The sequence below is a fragment of the Caenorhabditis elegans genome, chromosome IV (genome assembly GCF_000002985.6).
Source record: "Caenorhabditis elegans chromosome IV".
Taxonomy (NCBI): Eukaryota; Metazoa; Nematoda; class Chromadorea; order Rhabditida; family Rhabditidae; genus Caenorhabditis; species Caenorhabditis elegans.
In genome coordinates this window covers 14919606-14934359 of record NC_003282.8, presented here as the reverse complement: position 1 = coordinate 14934359, position 14754 = coordinate 14919606, and the positions used below count along the sequence as shown (strand labels likewise).

The following is a 14754-nucleotide window of genomic DNA, read 5'->3' as shown; positions in this document are numbered from 1 at the left end:
TGTTTTGATTTCTTCGTATTACATGCAAATTTAGAGGCGTTTCGTTCGTTCTGTGACTCTCATTTTTGTTTTTTGGGTTATTATTGGAGTTTTTACCAAAAAATAAGGTACAATTCCGGTAATGATGACTACTCGATCTATCAGAAATGCTTCCGTGTTATTTATCAGAAATATTTTTCTTGGATCTTCAAAGATAAAATAATTAATCTTTTCAAGTGAACACCACAACATTTATTTTGAAAAATTGCAATTTTCAGATTTAATTTCGATTATGAAGCTATGGTAAAATATTTAAATAAATTATAGTTTTCAATAAAATCAAGGACACCTGTTTTATGGTTTTTTTTTTCAACTTACCGAAAATTAATTATTTCAAATAGATTTCCAGAGAAATTGCAATATAATTGCAAATAATTAAAAGCGTTGCCTTAAATGTGCTTAGTTTTTGAAAAAAAAAGATATCATCACTTTCAGTTCTTGAATGAGCAAGTCATTAAAAAACCAAACCCTAAGCTTTTTCAAATATACTACCGGAACGATTTCAAACTGCATTATTTCTGATAACTAACTAAAAATCTTTTTAGCTACAAGTTTTAGAAGAGATTTCCAATTGTTAAAATGTTCAAATAAAATTTTACTTTGCTTTAAAAATAATTTATATTGTAGTTTTGTTGCAATTATATACAAAGTTTCAGTAGATCCAAAGGCTTCAAATTATAACGAAAATTAGCATTTTCAGGAACAATTTATTATTAGGTGGTATGAGAGGGATTTTTCAAATGTAGCGTTTTTATCATTCAAATCACTGGCCGATGAGGGAAAGTGTACACGTAGTTCAGAATTTTCGGATCCACACTTGAAGATTGAGCTGAAAAATGTTCAAGTATTGGATTAATTTGCGGAATAGCCAAAAATGGTAACATTTCACTTACTTATGGTTAAATTGTTCGCTTTCCAAGTACATCAACAAGGACATAGGGAAGAACAAAAGAGGTGAGCAACACACGTTCCATCTGTAGATGGAGCCGGTCTTAATTTGTGGTCATAATCCAGGACGAAATCTCTACTGATAGTTACCATAGTTTTCCAAATGGCGAAATGGAGTTTTTAATGAAGTTTTTTAATTTTTTTAAAATTAATTCTTTGTAAGTGTATCGATACATTTATTTCTCACGTTTTATCGTGATCCCGACTTCCATTTTTACCCGAATGGCACAATGTTTGGAGTGTAAAATAATAGAAAACAGAAAATAACAGAAAAAGAAGAGAGATATTTTTAATATCGTTATGTTTATTGAAAATCAGGAATAGGAATAAGAGACTGTGAGAGAGTGATTTCTGATCTCTCTCAGGTCTCATCTCTCCTGCGGTTTCCTTATCACGCATGTGTCCTTAACGCGTGTGTGAGCGGGAAGGCGGACAGAGAGAGAACTGATAACTGGAATGAGCCCGTTAGGGCTGTACAACCGAACGTCCGGTCGTCCGAACCGGACGCACATGCGACCGGTTGGGGGTAGCTATCCACGACGGCCGACAATTTCCGACTTTCGCCACTCACTATAAAATTGCTGATTAAGTATAGTGAGTGGCGAAACTCGGAAATTGTCGGCCGCCGTAGAAACCTACCCCAAAACCGGACGCAGTGCGTCCGGTGGTGTCAAAATCGGACGACCGGACGCCGATTTGTACAGCCCTAGAGCCCGTTTCATTCAGTCAAGACCTGGAGGACAGGCAAGCAACATCGCTCTGTCCTCCCTTCAATAAAGCTTTATTATAGAAGCAACTGTGTTTTCTATTATATGGAAAGCGAGATCAGGCACGATCTTCGACTTTCATAGTACTATTTTCATTGTCATGAAATTATCATAAGTGAGACACTTGAAACAGCAGAAATTTGAAAACTTGGCCCTAAAAATGTAGATTCTTAAAATAAGATGTTCGCTCAATTTTCATTGCCTGTGAACAAATATTATCTCTTTAAAATTAGATAAATTGACATTGTTCGGTAAAAGAAGTGTGACGTCATCATCGGAGCATTGACCGAAATTCCGAAAATCATGCCATTAAAAAGCTGAGGACACCAACTACTAAAAGAATCTAAACTTTGTAGATGCTTGTAGAAAATCACCATCACCAGAAATATCCCTTATTTTTGCTGATTTTATGTACTAGAAGATTAAAATAGAAACTCCTGGAAAAATTGTTTGAATTTTTTGATCGATGCTGACCGGCCCCCGACTGGGAAAGTTCAAAAATTTAATTTACTGATTGGTTTTTGTGCCTAGTTAGGGCTTAAATGACGAAATCATACTACAAAATCCAATACTGCTTTAGCTTTGTTAACTGACAAAAACAGTGGAAAACTTTTATTTATTTACTTTTTGTCGCTTCAAGTCAGAACCAAACGTACTATATTCTAACATTGATTTCAAATTGTGCTTTTCATCGCAACACTTGTCGTTGCATCTATTTTCTGAAAACCAGAGATTTATGTTCAGGACTCTGAAAATCAAACTGACCGGTGCCAAAGTGACTCTGAACACAGTTTTCAAGAATTCCCTGCGGATAGTGTCATTCAAAGTGACATATATAATAGCAGGACTTGCATGATTACATGTCCAACATATTTGTCCAAATGCAAGAATCCATTCAGCAGGAGTTACAATTGCAAGCGCGTTGTAGATCAAAGCAGTTCCGGTGTTGAAGAAGCATATTATGGAGCATTGGATGAAAATCTGTAAGATTTCCTTTTTTGGATTGATACGTTAATGTGGTGGAAGTTTCAAAAACAAAAGAAGTAATGTTTCAACTTCTTGATTACAAATCTCAGTTTTGAACAAAACTTTAATTGGTTGTTGGCGTGTTTTTCTGCACAAAACAGATAATGTCGTGTCCGGTTTTCAAAACGCTTGATTTTTGACAAAAAACCAACTTTTCAGAACATTTCTAACACTTTTTTTTCTCAAAAAACCAAAAATTCTTATTTGGATTGGAAAGTTAATGTGATGAACAACTCAAAAAATGACCGACTACTGTTTCAACTTCTTGATTTCAAATTTGGCACTTAGTTATTCTTGTTATCTTAGACATTTTGTTTTGAATTACAAAAAGATAATAATTGGACGCATGTCTGACACTACTAGACATTCAGATCTTGGTTCTCTTTAATTTATTTTAAAATGTTCATCTGCAAACTTTCTGGTGTTTTTCTCTACAGTCTTACTACGGAAATTTTTAAATTACATGTCAGTTCTACAAAACTTTGATTTTCGATAAAAACAAACTATCCAGAAAATTATCTTTTTTGAATTCACAAGTACAGCCAATATATCATGTCTTTTGGTCTCAAATATACAACTATCTTGAAACACTTATACATTTTTCAAAATTTTTTCAAAGACTAAAATTTTAAATAAATTACCGTGTTGCTTTTGTAATTTTATACATAGCTTCCCAGAGAAATAAAGGCGTGAGAAAGACTAATTTGCAAAAAATTCGGTATCCATATAAACTTTCTAAAATTTCTAAATCAAAAAGGTATCACATGTTCTTTGCTGGTAAAATGTCCAACTTACTGATCTGGAAGCCTTTGATTTTTGTCCCTTTGCCAGCCGTTTTACCATTATAAAATACACAGAAAATAAAATGAACATGCCTGCCACAAAAATCCAATTGTTCCATGGTAGAATGGTGTGTTTGTACTGAAACTTTTTTTTATCACTGAGGAATGTTTTCTAATAATTAATGCCACAGTAATTGAAGTTAGACATTTTTTTACTAAAGCGTTGGTAAAATAATATCTTAATAAAACATATTGAAACTGTACAAGTTGAAAGTGTTTTCAAATAATTTACCATTGCAGCAGCCTCTTCACTGGGTACTTCCTCTGATAATGGATCAGGAATCCATGCCATAAAAACTGAATTATACACAGTTGTAGGTGTAAACCAAAAAATGTAGAATCCATAGAAAAGTACAAAACTGATTGAAGTATAGGCCAGTTTCTTCTCGATTACATCTGCATACTTTCTGAAGCCAATACTGATGATCCGATTGGAAAATAGGGACGTGGTGGCGGCACATGCCATACACCAGGTACCTGCAAATACTTATAAGCTTAGCCAATTCTGAATGAATGATGCGCCCGACGTCTACTGAGTTTTAGAATCTCTCAGGAAAGCATGCCAAAAAGGACAATTAGGTACGCCGGAATTGTCTGATGTTACCGAAAACGTTGTTCTATACTTTTCTTGGTGATAAGAAATGAGAGAAACATCATTTTGATCCTCGCATTTTGTATTAAGCATTTTTGCTTTTTTTGCCACCAACAATGCGTACAGCGGATCTTAATCTGCATAGTAAACTCACTTATTGCAATTCCTCCAGCCACATATGTAAACGTTGGATACATACAGAACACGGTTCCCATAATCAGCATCGGCCCGGTAATAAGGCAACTACAGCAGGTCGCAGTAATGTCAATTAGGGCCAATAGAAGAATTATTTTATAGCACGGATTTCTGATAAGTTTGGTTTTAAATATAATATAGATAACAGGAATGTACAACAACTCCACGAGGACTCCAAAACTACCAGTGGCCATTCGAAATACGGTCGTTTCTGTCCAGTCTTCTCCCATTCCGTGAAATTTTTATGGGAGCAGTTGTAATAGGGAATAGCTTCAACGCTACCGTATTTGAGAAGACGATTCATTGCGGAATCTGAAATTTTCCCACCTAGAAAAAGAGTTTTTATACTGTTAGGTGACTAAATCTAATAGATGTTTTCCCAGGACTAGCATATTTTTTCCGGTTAAGGTAATTGAGAAAAAAGCATAGACAAAATTTTTGTGTTTTATCCGGCATCGTATCACAATAGAAATGGGATTGAAAAGGATTCTAGCAGCTAAACAGAGCATCATCATGAATTGAAAGGACTCAATAAAAAAATATGATCCCTGAGTTTTTGCAGGGCAGATGGTAGATGGTAGGCAAATGGGAGGCATGGTGTAGACGCAGAGGTAAACAGGGACGGAGGCCCATAGGCATGAATTGATGTAATGTTCAAGTTCATAAAAGAAAATTTATAGAAATTCCGTTGGATCTTCGAAAAATATTATATGCTTTGATATGGCACAGTTTGCACTTGAAAATGTTCTGGTTTAAAATAAATACCACAAAAGTTACTAAGGAAATTCTAAAAGTTTCCAGGTTTTCTAAAAAAAAAGTTCTAGCCGATTGCAGATCTTTCTAGAAGTTTCCAAAAATTTCCTAGAAGTCCCGCCAAAAAATTTTCTCAGAAATTTGAATTTTCCGCCAAAACTTTTTTCTCAGAAAATTTGAGTTTCCAGTCAAAACAATTTCCTCAGAACATTTGAATTTCCGACCAATATTTTTGGGTCTCAACCCGAAGGGATTTACCACGATGAGTCATGCCACGACGTCCGCCCATTGAGCATTCTTTTTTGGATTGAGAAGGGAATGTGATAGCAGATTCAAAAAACAAAATTACCACTGTTGCAACTTTTTGATTTCAAATTCCAGTTTTAAAAAAAATTTAATGTTTCTGTCTGCTTCTTTTCCTCAAAAAACCATAAAAATTAGTGTAATCATAATTTTTTTAATTGACAACTGTCTTGAAACTGTTTAATTGTTTTGCTATAACCTTGTTATTTTGTTTCAAAATTTGTTCAAAAACTATACGGTTTTTTTTTTCGAAATCAAAGTTTGTCATATTCTATGCTAGTAAAATTGCACTCAATTCGAGCCTACTCACCGATCTAGAGGCCTTCGATTTCTGTCCTTTTGCCATTCGCTTCACCATTACAAAATACACGGAGAATAATATGAACATACATGCCAGAAAGACCCAATTGTTCCACGCTTGAATTGTGTTTTTGTACTAAAAAAAGTTGTTAACGAAACGAAAAACAGCATTTGCGGTCACATAATTTCTTAAAATTGAAACAGCAAAAATTTAACAATTTTCAAAAAAAAAAACCATTGCAGCAGCCTCTTCACTGGGTACTTCCTCTGATAATGGATCAGGAATCCATGTCATAAATACTGAATTATACACAGTTGTGGGTGTAAACCAAAAAATGTAGAATCCATAGAACAGTACAAAACTGATTGAAATATAGGCAAGTTTCTTCTCGATTACATCTGCATACTTTCTGAATCCAATACTGATGATCCGATTGGAAAATAGAGACATGGTAGCTGCACACGCCATGCACCAGGTATCTGAAAAATACTTATAAGCTACTTGGAAATATAATCGGTAAAATCTTGAGGGATCACAATCATATATATTAGCATTAAAAATTGTTCTTGTTTTTTTTGCACTCTCTTGAAACAGTAATTTAGATTTTTTTTCAAATTTAATTTATCTGCGTCTATAGTCTGTAAAAAATGTTTGTGATGTGCATTGAAAAGTCGGATAACTAGTTTGAAATAATATATCTGGCGACAAAACGACATATTTCTAACTAGGAGTGTGCGCCTTTAAAGAGTACGGTAGATTCCAGCGCGCAGTTTTCTAGCATTTTTTTGCAATCTTTGTCGGAAAACATTTTCTCGAAAAGAAATGGATAGTGAAAAGACGCGTTAATTGAAAAAATTTTAAAAAATTATGAAAATAGCGATGCAAATTGAAAGGAAAACTTCGTAAAAACAGGTAAAAACGTAAAAACTTCCACTGTAAAAAACTTTGGTCTGATCGAGATCCGTGGTTTTTTCTACTTTCGCAGTTTTTGATGTGATTTTTTTTGTTTATTTTTTGAAGATATGAGCTGCAAAAAAGAATGCAAGAAACTGATACAGAACCACGTGTGTTTTCCTTTTGTATTGCAAAATAGGAATGATCGCATGATGCGCACCACTTCTACTAGTCTCTTGGGATAAAACGCCAACAAGCGGAATTAAGGACCCGAGAATTGTCGGCTGCTAATGAAAACGTTATTTTGTACTTTCTAGGTGATAAAAAAAATGTATACTTGGCGTGAAATTAAAACAAATCTTTGCAATTTATCATTAAAAACAAATTGAAACAGAAATAAATACATTTTCAAGTTGTTTACTTTTGCTGTGTTTTTTGCCACTAACAATCGACTCAGTGCAATAAACAATCGACTCAGTGCAATTCCTCCAGCCACATATGTAAACGTTGGATACATACAGAACACGGTTCCCATAATCAGCATAGGCCCAGTTATCACACAACTACAGCAGGTTGCACTCATGTCAATTAGGGCCAATAGCAGAATTATTTTATAACACGGATTTGAGAAGACGATTCATTGCTGAATTTGAAAAGTTGACATCTAGAAGATTTTATACTGCTAGGTGACGAATACCATTAGACGTTGTCCCAGGACTAGCATGTTTTCTTCGGTTAAGGTAATTGGAAAAAAGCAACATTTTTTTGTTTTTATTTGAAATGCTTCCGTGTTATTAATCAGAAATCAAATTATTAATCACGATGGACTGTGCTTACAAAAATGTTTTGGAGCTAATTAGAGCATCATCATGTGACCTTTTCAATATCACATTGCATCTAATAAATATTTCCAAAATACTAAGCGTTTTCTGTTTTTTTTTCAATCGTTAATTTTCTTCAACACCTATTGCCAATAAATTTGAAAAAAAAATGATAAGAGAAACACTTGAAACAGAAGAAATTTGAAAATTTGGCGCCAAAAAAATGTAGATTCTTGAAATCAGATTTTAAAAAGTTGACATTGCTCGTCTGAATAAGTATGACGCAATCATTTTTAGGAGCACCCAGCTACTGGGCGTTGGCCGACATTCCGTAAATCATGTCATTGAAAAGCTAGGAACAAACGTCTAAAATGTGTTCTCTGCGTTTCTCGATTTTCTATATTCTCTGACAGTGTGTAGTTGAAAAACTATATTTTTCAGGTTGCGAAGTACATTTGTTTGGCCGTTATCTAGTTAGCAATTTCTGTACATCAAATCTTTTCGAATGCGAATGTGGAAACGGAAATCCTCTAAGTTTGAATTTAATATAAAGAAATTAAAACAGATACGATTTTTTTTCACTTTTTCCGTGAATCATTTTTATACTCCACCGACTATGTTTTCTTACTGAAAATCACAAAAATAATAGTCAAGTCACCATAACAAAATTTTCTCGAGGAGTAAAACCACCTTATAATTAAATGTACATACTAAGAAATCAAAACAGATACAATTTTTTCACCGACTCAGAGAATCATTTTCATAGCCAACCGTCTATATTCTTATTAAAACACGGAATCAGTAGTACAAATCACCATAACACCTTCCCCCAATGAATCGTTTTTACACGTACGGTAGTGTTGAATCAATTCCTTATTACAACTGCTCCCATAAAAATTTCACGGAATGGGAGAAGACTGGACAAAAACGACCGTATTTCGGATGGCCACTGGTAGTTTTTGGAGTCCTCGTGGAGTTGTTGTACATTCCAGTTATCTATATTATATTTAAAACAAAACTTATCAGACATCCGTGTTATAAAATAATTCTCCATTTTGGCCCTAATTGATATGAGTGCAACCTGCTGTAGTTGCATAATTACTGAAAGTTTATTAATCGTCGGAGCCGTTTTTTGCATGCATTCAACATTCATTTATGTGTCTGGGTTATTTGTGTTTAGTAAGTTTACTGCTTCATGTTGTCTACTTTATAATTACTAAATTAGTGCAGTTTGATTGGTTTAGAATTGGATGCTTATACTATTTGAGTACTTCAGATTATTTCACTAGTGTTATATTAAGGTATCAAAACAGCACTTTCAGACACTTGGTGCATGGCCTGTGCAACAACAATTTCTCTATTTCTGAACCGAGTTATAAGCATTGGATTTCGAAAGTATGCAGATGAAATCGAAAAGAAAATTGCATATATTTCAAAGTTTCTCTTGGTTTCATATGGATCTTTCGTGTTTTGGTTTACTCCATCACTCATATTCAATTCAGTTTTCATGTGTTGGATTGCAGATCCATTGTCAGAAACTGTGCCGAGCAAGGAGGCAGCTGCAATGGTAAGTCAACTAGTTCCAAATTACTCAAAACTTCTGGCTGCTGTAAAATTTTATTTTCCAAGTGTGTTCTGAACAAGAAAGTCGCCAATTGCAGTAAAGTTCCGTATATCCATGCCATTTTCTGCAGACTTTGAAACAGTAACTTTCGAGCATAAACAGAACGAACAAAACGAACATTAACATACATGTTCACCTCAAGTACGAAACCAACAATAAATAATTACATTTTTCAGTACAAAAACACGGTTCAAGCAAGGCATAACTTTTTATTCGTGGCTTTCATGTTCACATTGTTTACCATATATTTTGTACTGGTGAAACAACATGACAGAAGTCAAAGGCTTCTCGGGCGGTGAGCAGTTTTCTGAAACTGTTAACTTTTCAAAACAGAGACAGTAAAAGCAAAAATTCAACCTTGCAAAAGCGGCAGTATAATTTCTAAAGAATTCAGATTCAAATGCTAATCGTGAAACATTAAAAAAATTTCTGAAAAAATATAACTTTTGCCCTAAATTTTTAGTTGCAACACATATTAGGACTCATGTAACATATATCTTTTGCAGATCTTTGTCCAGTGCTCAGTGATCTGTTTCTTCAACACAGGCGGTGCACTAGTCTACAATGCATGTGCAATTGTAACTCCTGCTCCATGGATTCTTGTATTCGGTCAAATATGCTGGTCATGTAATCATGCGTGCCCAGCTGTAATCTATGTCACGCTGAATGAAACTATCCGAAGGGAGTTCCTAAAACTCCTGTTCGGAGCAAGGTGCTCTCAGGTAATTTGGAGAAGTAAAAAAATAAATATTTACGGAATTTCAGAAAATTCACGACACAAGCACAGACAAAGGAGTGCTGTTCAATAATATTTATTTTATTGTGAATTTTTTTTAAATTTGTATGATTTTTAAATTATTTTCTGTTCTGCAGATATATTCGACGTTGTGATGAGATATCTGAAATAAATTCTTAAAATCACAATCAATACAACATTGTTTCCTACATTAATGATTTACAGTATTGAATTGTTGGTAGATTGGTAATAGATGTTTCAAATAAAAATTTAAAATATAAAAAAACTGAAACAGTGTTTTTTTAAAATAAAAATCATTCTAAACAATTTGCTCTCTATGAGATGGAAAGCTCCTCAACTCGTACATTTTTCGGATTTAAGTAAACGATTTAATTTTTAATGTTAAACTCAAACCAACACTAATTTTTGAAAACTTTGAATGTTTAAAAATCAGTTCAATAAGCGGAATTTTGGATTTAAAAATCCTCAATTTTGATTTTAAAAAGTTTGAGCAAAAATTTCGAATGGATTAAGACATCGCAGTAATATTAATAAATTTCTGAAACATTTTCTTGAGAACTTGAAACAGACCCTCTAAAACTTCAGCCGAATAAAAAATTAGAAAAAAAATTGTAAAAAGTGGAATTGTAGAATATTTTTGTTTTAATGTTTCAACTTAAAAATTATTTTTACAAAATCTGTAAAATAGTTTTTTTTAAATGTTGTTCAACTTTTAAATTTTGCTGTTTCACACATTCATTATCAATAACCGGAAGTTCGAGTTCCTATTGATTTTTATTTTGTCTGATTCAGTTATATGACATATTATCAGCTAAAGAACTTCAAATTCGCTTTCACATTGATAAAGATTTCACTTTTTGAAACAACTTGTCAATTTTTGAAAAATGTTTCTTTGGACCCTAACAAAGATCAAAAAAAAAACTCAATCCAGTTTTTGTATCCCCTAAAATGATTTAAATTTACAAAAAAACCCAACTATGCTGCGAATATTATGATCCATATGAAACATGAAAATGATATTTTTGAGCTGAGAGAGTAAAATCGGATCTCAAACTTCAAACTATTGCACTTTTTCTTATAGTTGAGTAGATTTAACTTTGAAAACTGTGGAAGTACAAATCTCTCACATATATAGATTAAACTAAAAATGTTTTTTAAACAATTTTTGAAACAATGGGAGAATTTTTGCATTTTTTAAAATTTTGGGAATATAGTTCTGATTTAGACCTTATTTGCCAAACAGATTTCCTCGATTTTATTGAATAAAATTGGCAACATCGGAGAACGACGATGAAACACTAAATTAATATTTTGAAACTATATTTTATTGAGGGGATCACAGATGAATCGACGTTTCAAATGAACATTCAAAAAATCAGGAAGCTGAAACAGTGTTTTTTTTTCAAAATGAATATTGTAATTAACAATTGTACTGCTAACTTGTAGCAGGATTTCAGGAAATAATATAATTTCTTGGTTCCTGTTTTCCTTCCTCTTTCTTTCTTGTTTTGTAGGACCCCGTCACACGGTCTTTTTTTCCTGATTTTTTTCTTCCTAGATGAGAACGAACACACACTTAAAATTAAATGTACATAATAAAAAATCAAAACAGATACAATTTTTTGTACCGGAAAAGGGAGTAGTTTTACAGTTAACTGTCTAGTTTACTATTTAAAAAGACGGAAATAAGAGTCAAATCACCATTACCCAATGAATCGTCTTCTGGAATACGGTAATGTTGAAGCTATACCCTATTGCAACTGCTCCCATAATAATTTCACGGAATGGGAGAAGACTGGACAGAAACGACCGTATTTCGGATGGCCACTGGTAGTTTTTGGAGTCCTCGTGGAGTTGTTGTACATTCCTGTTATCTATATTATATTTAAAACCAAACTTATCAGAAATCCGTGCTATAAAATAATTCTTCTATTGGCCCTAATTGACATGAGTGCAACCTGCTGTAGTTGTCTGATAACTGGGCCGATGCTAATCGTGGGGGCTGTGTTCTGCATGTATCCGACGTTTACATATGTGGCTGGAGGATTTGTGTTAAGTGAGTTTACTGTTTCATGTTGTTTATTTCATACTGACCAATTGGTGAAGTTTGTTTGATTTCAAAATCGGGATTTTCTTATAAAAAATTTCAAGTTCTCGTTTCACTTGATACTAAACGGTGCCTAACTTTTTTTGTAAGTATCTCGGAATGAAAATTGTTATTTTTTTTTCAAATGAGAACAGTCGTGAATTAAAACAATTTTGTACCTGATAAAATTACTGTTTCATGAAATACTTTAATTTGGAAGACATTTCAAGAACATGTTTCTTCGTTTGGGTGAAAAAAAATTATATTAGGTCTCCAAATAAGTTCCGGGTCAAAAATCATAACTTCGTTCGCTGTGTATCGATTTTTATGAAACTTTGGGAAATTGTGTTATCAACCATGATCTTTGATTTGACAATAGTCACAAAATTTTTTGACCGTCCGAAGTGCCCTAACTCTCGTTTCACTTGATACTAAACGGTGCCTATCATGTGTTTTGTGCAGCATCCGACATTTTCCGGGTTTTGTGAATCATCACCAAACACACAACTGAACATAGTTTATGGCGGAGCCCGGTAGATGTCGGACGATGTCGCAGGAGTCATTGTCATATTTCCAATCTTAGAATATGTAAAATGGGTTATATATGGATGTTACTTCTGAAACGGTGTAAACTGACATATGAAAACTACCAAAATTCCTACGTTATCTGTAAGAAATTTTTGCAAGATAGACATAATGGAGATAAAACAAACCCCAATGTTGAAAATGAGTACTGCAGACATTTTCTGATATTTTCGATGAAATTGAGGAAATGTAATAAATCCTTCTTTATTCAGAAATTTTATATCAGGACACTGAAACAGTATTTTTCAGACACTTGGTGCATGGCCTGTGCAACAACAATTTCTCTATTTCTGAACCGAGTTATAAGCATTGGATGTCGAAAGTATGCAGATGAAATCGAAAAGAAAATTGCATATATTTCAAAGTTTCTTGTGGTTTCATATGGATCTTTCGTGTTTTGGTTTACTCCATCACTCATATTCAATTCAGTTTTCATGTGTTGGATTGCAGATCCATTGTCAGAAACTGTGCCCAGTAAGGAGGCAGCAGCAATGGTATGTAGGATATACATTACTACTCATGATTTTTGAAAAACTTCATCTGTCCAAGTATCGCATTTAAACAATTTGCTCACAAAAAAACTCCAATATGAAACAGAGCATACATTTTTTCAATACAAGAATACCGTTCAAGCGTGGAACAATTGGATATTTGTAACATGTATGTTCACATTGTTAACCATATATTTTGTATTGGTGAAACGGCTCGAAGAAGGACAGAAGTCAAAGGCTTAACGTGCGGTGAGCACTTTTTTCAAGTTTTCTGGTTGATGCTAAAAACTGTGAGACTCAATAAGTTTCCTGTGAGATATAGAATTAAATGCTGATTATGAAACATCGAAAATTTTATTTCAAATTTGAAGCTTGTGTAGGTTATATTAAATGAACCAATGTTATATTAAATAGGATACAATTGATGGTAGCGCTATATTTTATCAAAAAAAGCATTTGTGGATGTAGAGAATTTAGTGAAAAATGTAAATCATTTTACGAAAACCTAGGGAGAATTTTAAAGAGCAAATTATTGAAAGTTTGATTTTCAATACGTTTGCTATTTTTTATGTTTTCTAAACATAAAATTTGTATTTATAAAAAATGTACAGAAATACTTACGAAAAGTCTATGAATTCTGAAAAAAAAAAACTAGCTTTAAATCAATAACCCTCGAATTGATCAAGCACAGATTACAATGAAATTATTGCAAAAAGTTGAAACAGTAACTTTTGAATTACATTTTTCAAAATTGTTTGAAATTGGCGCTTTTGAGTTGTTAAGAATATATTTTTTTGTTTCTACAAGCAGTGTAAAATACAATTTTTTAAAATTATGATTAAGAGAAGTGTTCTAAACAATAAAAAAATATTTGTTCCATTTTTTTTTGTGGTAAATCAAATCATTTGATGATCAAGAAAAATTAATAAGTTTATTCAATTATTTGTTTGAATATTATAAAAATAGAAAATAGAGAAGTGAAAATAAAATAATGCACAAGGATTATCAAAGAAAATTATGCATATTATGCAAAATCAAGAAAATTTTTTACATAACACATTAATAATATCGAAAAGTTGAAGTGGAAAGGTTAGAAGAAGTCAATTTTTGGGTGGTAGAGCTGGAAGTAGATGCTTCAAAATGGTTGAGACAAAGGAATTCCCGAGCAAGGCTCGATGGAGGAGCAAACCACGAGGGGAATCGGGGTACCAGTGGATTTTGAATTTTCAGAGAAGCTGGCTCCACAGTTCTGTGAATAAACTGACATTTTGTGCCATATTTGCAGTGTCCAGTTGTAGAGAAATTGTCACAAAGAACAGTTTTATATTTTGGGTTATTGATTCCAAGGTTCTGAAAATATTAATATTCAAATTAGAAATCCTCCGAGCCGAGAGTTCACTTACCTGATGTTTCAGCTGAAGCTCTTCGACACTGTGAGCAAATTTGCATTGCTCCCCGTATGAGCATGCTTTTGTGAGCTGGAACGTCTTGCAAAGAGCAGTTTTGAATGCATTTTCTCTTCTTCTCAATCTCATCATTTCTTCGCGAACATCGTCGGAAATTGTGCATGGATTCACCGTCTTATTCTGCTGCATGAATGGCTGGAAGTTCTGTGAGAAGCCATTTTCCTGGTCAAACATTCTTGGAGAACGTGGCTGTTGAGAGGTCCATGCAGCAGTTGGGACATCGGAGACGGCAAGTTGGTTAGACATTTTGAATGGATTCTGGAA

At 33.4% G+C, this 14754-nt stretch overlaps 3 protein-coding genes, 49 non-coding genes and 3 pseudogenes across 55 annotated transcripts; 19 read left to right on the top strand and 36 right to left on the bottom strand.

The window, feature by feature from the left end:
* Nucleotides 1-45: 45 nt before the first annotated feature.
* On the top strand, nucleotides 46-66 carry 21ur-3870. The gene has a single exon (NR_061236.1).
* A 669-nt stretch (nucleotides 67-735) lies between these two features.
* On the bottom strand, nucleotides 736-1388 carry Y57G11C.1131 (uncharacterized protein; the record flags this gene model as incomplete). Its single annotated transcript, NM_001268912.2, has 3 exons — nucleotides 1347-1388; nucleotides 933-1315; nucleotides 736-868 (listed from the first exon to the last, which is right to left on the bottom strand). The coding sequence occupies exons 2-3, from the start codon at nucleotides 974-976 to the stop codon at nucleotides 736-738; spliced, it is 177 nt and encodes a 58-aa protein (NP_001255841.1). The 5' UTR covers nucleotides 977-1315; nucleotides 1347-1388.
* Nucleotides 1389-1819: 431 nt separating this feature from the next.
* 21ur-13572 lies at nucleotides 1820-1840 on the bottom strand. The gene has a single exon (NR_061235.1).
* Nucleotides 1841-2289: 449 nt separating this feature from the next.
* 21ur-1686 lies at nucleotides 2290-2310 on the bottom strand. The gene has a single exon (NR_061234.1).
* A 118-nt stretch (nucleotides 2311-2428) lies between these two features.
* Nucleotides 2429-4639, bottom strand: Y57G11C.28 (Serpentine Receptor, class T; the record flags this gene model as incomplete). Its single annotated transcript, NM_001307290.1, has 6 exons — nucleotides 2429-2473; nucleotides 2520-2735; nucleotides 3576-3701; nucleotides 3855-4099; nucleotides 4369-4520; nucleotides 4566-4639. The coding sequence occupies 6 exons, from the start codon at nucleotides 4637-4639 to the stop codon at nucleotides 2429-2431; spliced, it is 858 nt and encodes a 285-aa protein (NP_001294219.1).
* 21ur-12131 lies at nucleotides 2845-2865 on the top strand. The gene has a single exon (NR_061233.1).
* Nucleotides 2849-2869, top strand: 21ur-4614. Its single transcript, NR_061232.1, has one exon.
* Nucleotides 3079-3099, top strand: 21ur-9692. The gene has a single exon (NR_061231.1).
* On the bottom strand, nucleotides 3305-3325 carry 21ur-4536. The gene has a single exon (NR_061230.1).
* Nucleotides 3306-3326, bottom strand: 21ur-10937. The gene has a single exon (NR_061229.1).
* Nucleotides 3757-3777, bottom strand: 21ur-2079. Its single transcript, NR_061228.1, has one exon.
* 21ur-4404 lies at nucleotides 4046-4066 on the top strand. Its single transcript, NR_061227.1, has one exon.
* On the bottom strand, nucleotides 4211-4231 carry 21ur-10537. Its single transcript, NR_061226.1, has one exon.
* Nucleotides 4640-5560: 921 nt separating the features above from the next.
* On the top strand, nucleotides 5561-5581 carry 21ur-5330. The gene has a single exon (NR_061225.1).
* Nucleotides 5582-5736: 155 nt separating this feature from the next.
* Nucleotides 5737-7301, bottom strand: Y57G11C.29 (annotated as a pseudogene). Its single transcript has one exon. A coding segment is annotated over exon 1 (1565 nt).
* On the bottom strand, nucleotides 6293-6313 carry 21ur-4274. The gene has a single exon (NR_061224.1).
* Nucleotides 6988-7008, bottom strand: 21ur-3247. Its single transcript, NR_061223.1, has one exon.
* On the top strand, nucleotides 7109-7129 carry 21ur-3305. Its single transcript, NR_061222.1, has one exon.
* A 305-nt stretch (nucleotides 7302-7606) lies between the features above and the next one.
* On the bottom strand, nucleotides 7607-7627 carry 21ur-2008. Its single transcript, NR_061221.1, has one exon.
* Nucleotides 7628-7979: 352 nt separating this feature from the next.
* 21ur-2231 lies at nucleotides 7980-8000 on the bottom strand. Its single transcript, NR_061220.1, has one exon.
* On the bottom strand, nucleotides 7981-8001 carry 21ur-9247. Its single transcript, NR_061219.1, has one exon.
* Nucleotides 8002-8140: 139 nt separating this feature from the next.
* 21ur-6903 lies at nucleotides 8141-8161 on the bottom strand. The gene has a single exon (NR_061218.1).
* Nucleotides 8162-8214: 53 nt separating this feature from the next.
* 21ur-9793 lies at nucleotides 8215-8235 on the bottom strand. The gene has a single exon (NR_061217.1).
* 21ur-10106 lies at nucleotides 8218-8238 on the bottom strand. Its single transcript, NR_061216.1, has one exon.
* Nucleotides 8239-8267: 29 nt separating this feature from the next.
* 21ur-11784 lies at nucleotides 8268-8288 on the top strand. Its single transcript, NR_061215.1, has one exon.
* A 25-nt stretch (nucleotides 8289-8313) lies between these two features.
* Y57G11C.26 lies at nucleotides 8314-9916 on the top strand (annotated as a pseudogene). The gene is made up of 5 exons: nucleotides 8314-8660; nucleotides 8804-9048; nucleotides 9282-9400; nucleotides 9612-9827; nucleotides 9871-9916. Coding segments are annotated over exons 1-5 (973 nt in total).
* On the top strand, nucleotides 8717-8737 carry 21ur-313. The gene has a single exon (NR_061214.1).
* On the bottom strand, nucleotides 8728-8748 carry 21ur-3323. Its single transcript, NR_061213.1, has one exon.
* On the bottom strand, nucleotides 9121-9141 carry 21ur-1828. Its single transcript, NR_061212.1, has one exon.
* 21ur-4479 lies at nucleotides 9457-9477 on the bottom strand. Its single transcript, NR_061211.1, has one exon.
* A 153-nt stretch (nucleotides 9917-10069) lies between the features above and the next one.
* Nucleotides 10070-10090, bottom strand: 21ur-305. The gene has a single exon (NR_061210.1).
* Nucleotides 10091-10362: 272 nt separating this feature from the next.
* Nucleotides 10363-10383, bottom strand: 21ur-943. The gene has a single exon (NR_061209.1).
* A 247-nt stretch (nucleotides 10384-10630) lies between these two features.
* 21ur-7119 lies at nucleotides 10631-10651 on the top strand. Its single transcript, NR_061208.1, has one exon.
* 21ur-12623 lies at nucleotides 10634-10654 on the top strand. Its single transcript, NR_061207.1, has one exon.
* Nucleotides 10655-10693: 39 nt separating this feature from the next.
* Nucleotides 10694-10714, top strand: 21ur-8514. Its single transcript, NR_061206.1, has one exon.
* A 401-nt stretch (nucleotides 10715-11115) lies between these two features.
* 21ur-8553 lies at nucleotides 11116-11136 on the bottom strand. Its single transcript, NR_061205.1, has one exon.
* Nucleotides 11137-11187: 51 nt separating this feature from the next.
* 21ur-11654 lies at nucleotides 11188-11208 on the bottom strand. The gene has a single exon (NR_061204.1).
* On the bottom strand, nucleotides 11189-11209 carry 21ur-5936. Its single transcript, NR_061203.1, has one exon.
* A 196-nt stretch (nucleotides 11210-11405) lies between these two features.
* 21ur-7429 lies at nucleotides 11406-11426 on the bottom strand. The gene has a single exon (NR_061202.1).
* Nucleotides 11410-11430, bottom strand: 21ur-10709. The gene has a single exon (NR_061201.1).
* A 142-nt stretch (nucleotides 11431-11572) lies between these two features.
* On the top strand, nucleotides 11573-13267 carry srt-51 (annotated as a pseudogene). The gene is made up of 3 exons: nucleotides 11573-11918; nucleotides 12783-13007; nucleotides 13083-13267. Coding segments are annotated over exons 1-3 (756 nt in total).
* 21ur-14656 lies at nucleotides 11971-11991 on the top strand. Its single transcript, NR_061200.1, has one exon.
* 21ur-15564 lies at nucleotides 11972-11992 on the top strand. The gene has a single exon (NR_061199.1).
* On the top strand, nucleotides 11974-11994 carry 21ur-6525. Its single transcript, NR_061198.1, has one exon.
* Nucleotides 12185-12205, top strand: 21ur-10533. Its single transcript, NR_061197.1, has one exon.
* Nucleotides 12186-12206, top strand: 21ur-5579. The gene has a single exon (NR_061196.1).
* On the bottom strand, nucleotides 12705-12725 carry 21ur-2702. The gene has a single exon (NR_061195.1).
* 21ur-5934 lies at nucleotides 13064-13084 on the bottom strand. The gene has a single exon (NR_061194.1).
* Nucleotides 13169-13189, bottom strand: 21ur-5277. The gene has a single exon (NR_061193.1).
* Nucleotides 13268-13303: 36 nt separating the features above from the next.
* On the bottom strand, nucleotides 13304-13324 carry 21ur-4596. The gene has a single exon (NR_061192.1).
* On the bottom strand, nucleotides 13305-13325 carry 21ur-9259. Its single transcript, NR_061191.1, has one exon.
* Nucleotides 13326-13679: 354 nt separating this feature from the next.
* 21ur-13352 lies at nucleotides 13680-13700 on the bottom strand. The gene has a single exon (NR_061190.1).
* Nucleotides 13681-13701, bottom strand: 21ur-2993. The gene has a single exon (NR_061189.1).
* Nucleotides 13702-13873: 172 nt separating this feature from the next.
* ccch-5 (C3H1-type domain-containing protein) lies at nucleotides 13874-14750 on the bottom strand. The gene is made up of 2 exons (NM_070404.5): nucleotides 14428-14750; nucleotides 13874-14374 (listed from the first exon to the last, which is right to left on the bottom strand). Exons 1-2 carry the CDS (start codon nucleotides 14734-14736, stop codon nucleotides 14084-14086), a joined length of 600 nt encoding a protein of 199 aa, NP_502805.1. The 5' UTR covers nucleotides 14737-14750; the 3' UTR covers nucleotides 13874-14083.
* On the bottom strand, nucleotides 14690-14710 carry 21ur-9138. The gene has a single exon (NR_061188.1).
* Nucleotides 14751-14754: the final 4 nt, after the last annotated feature.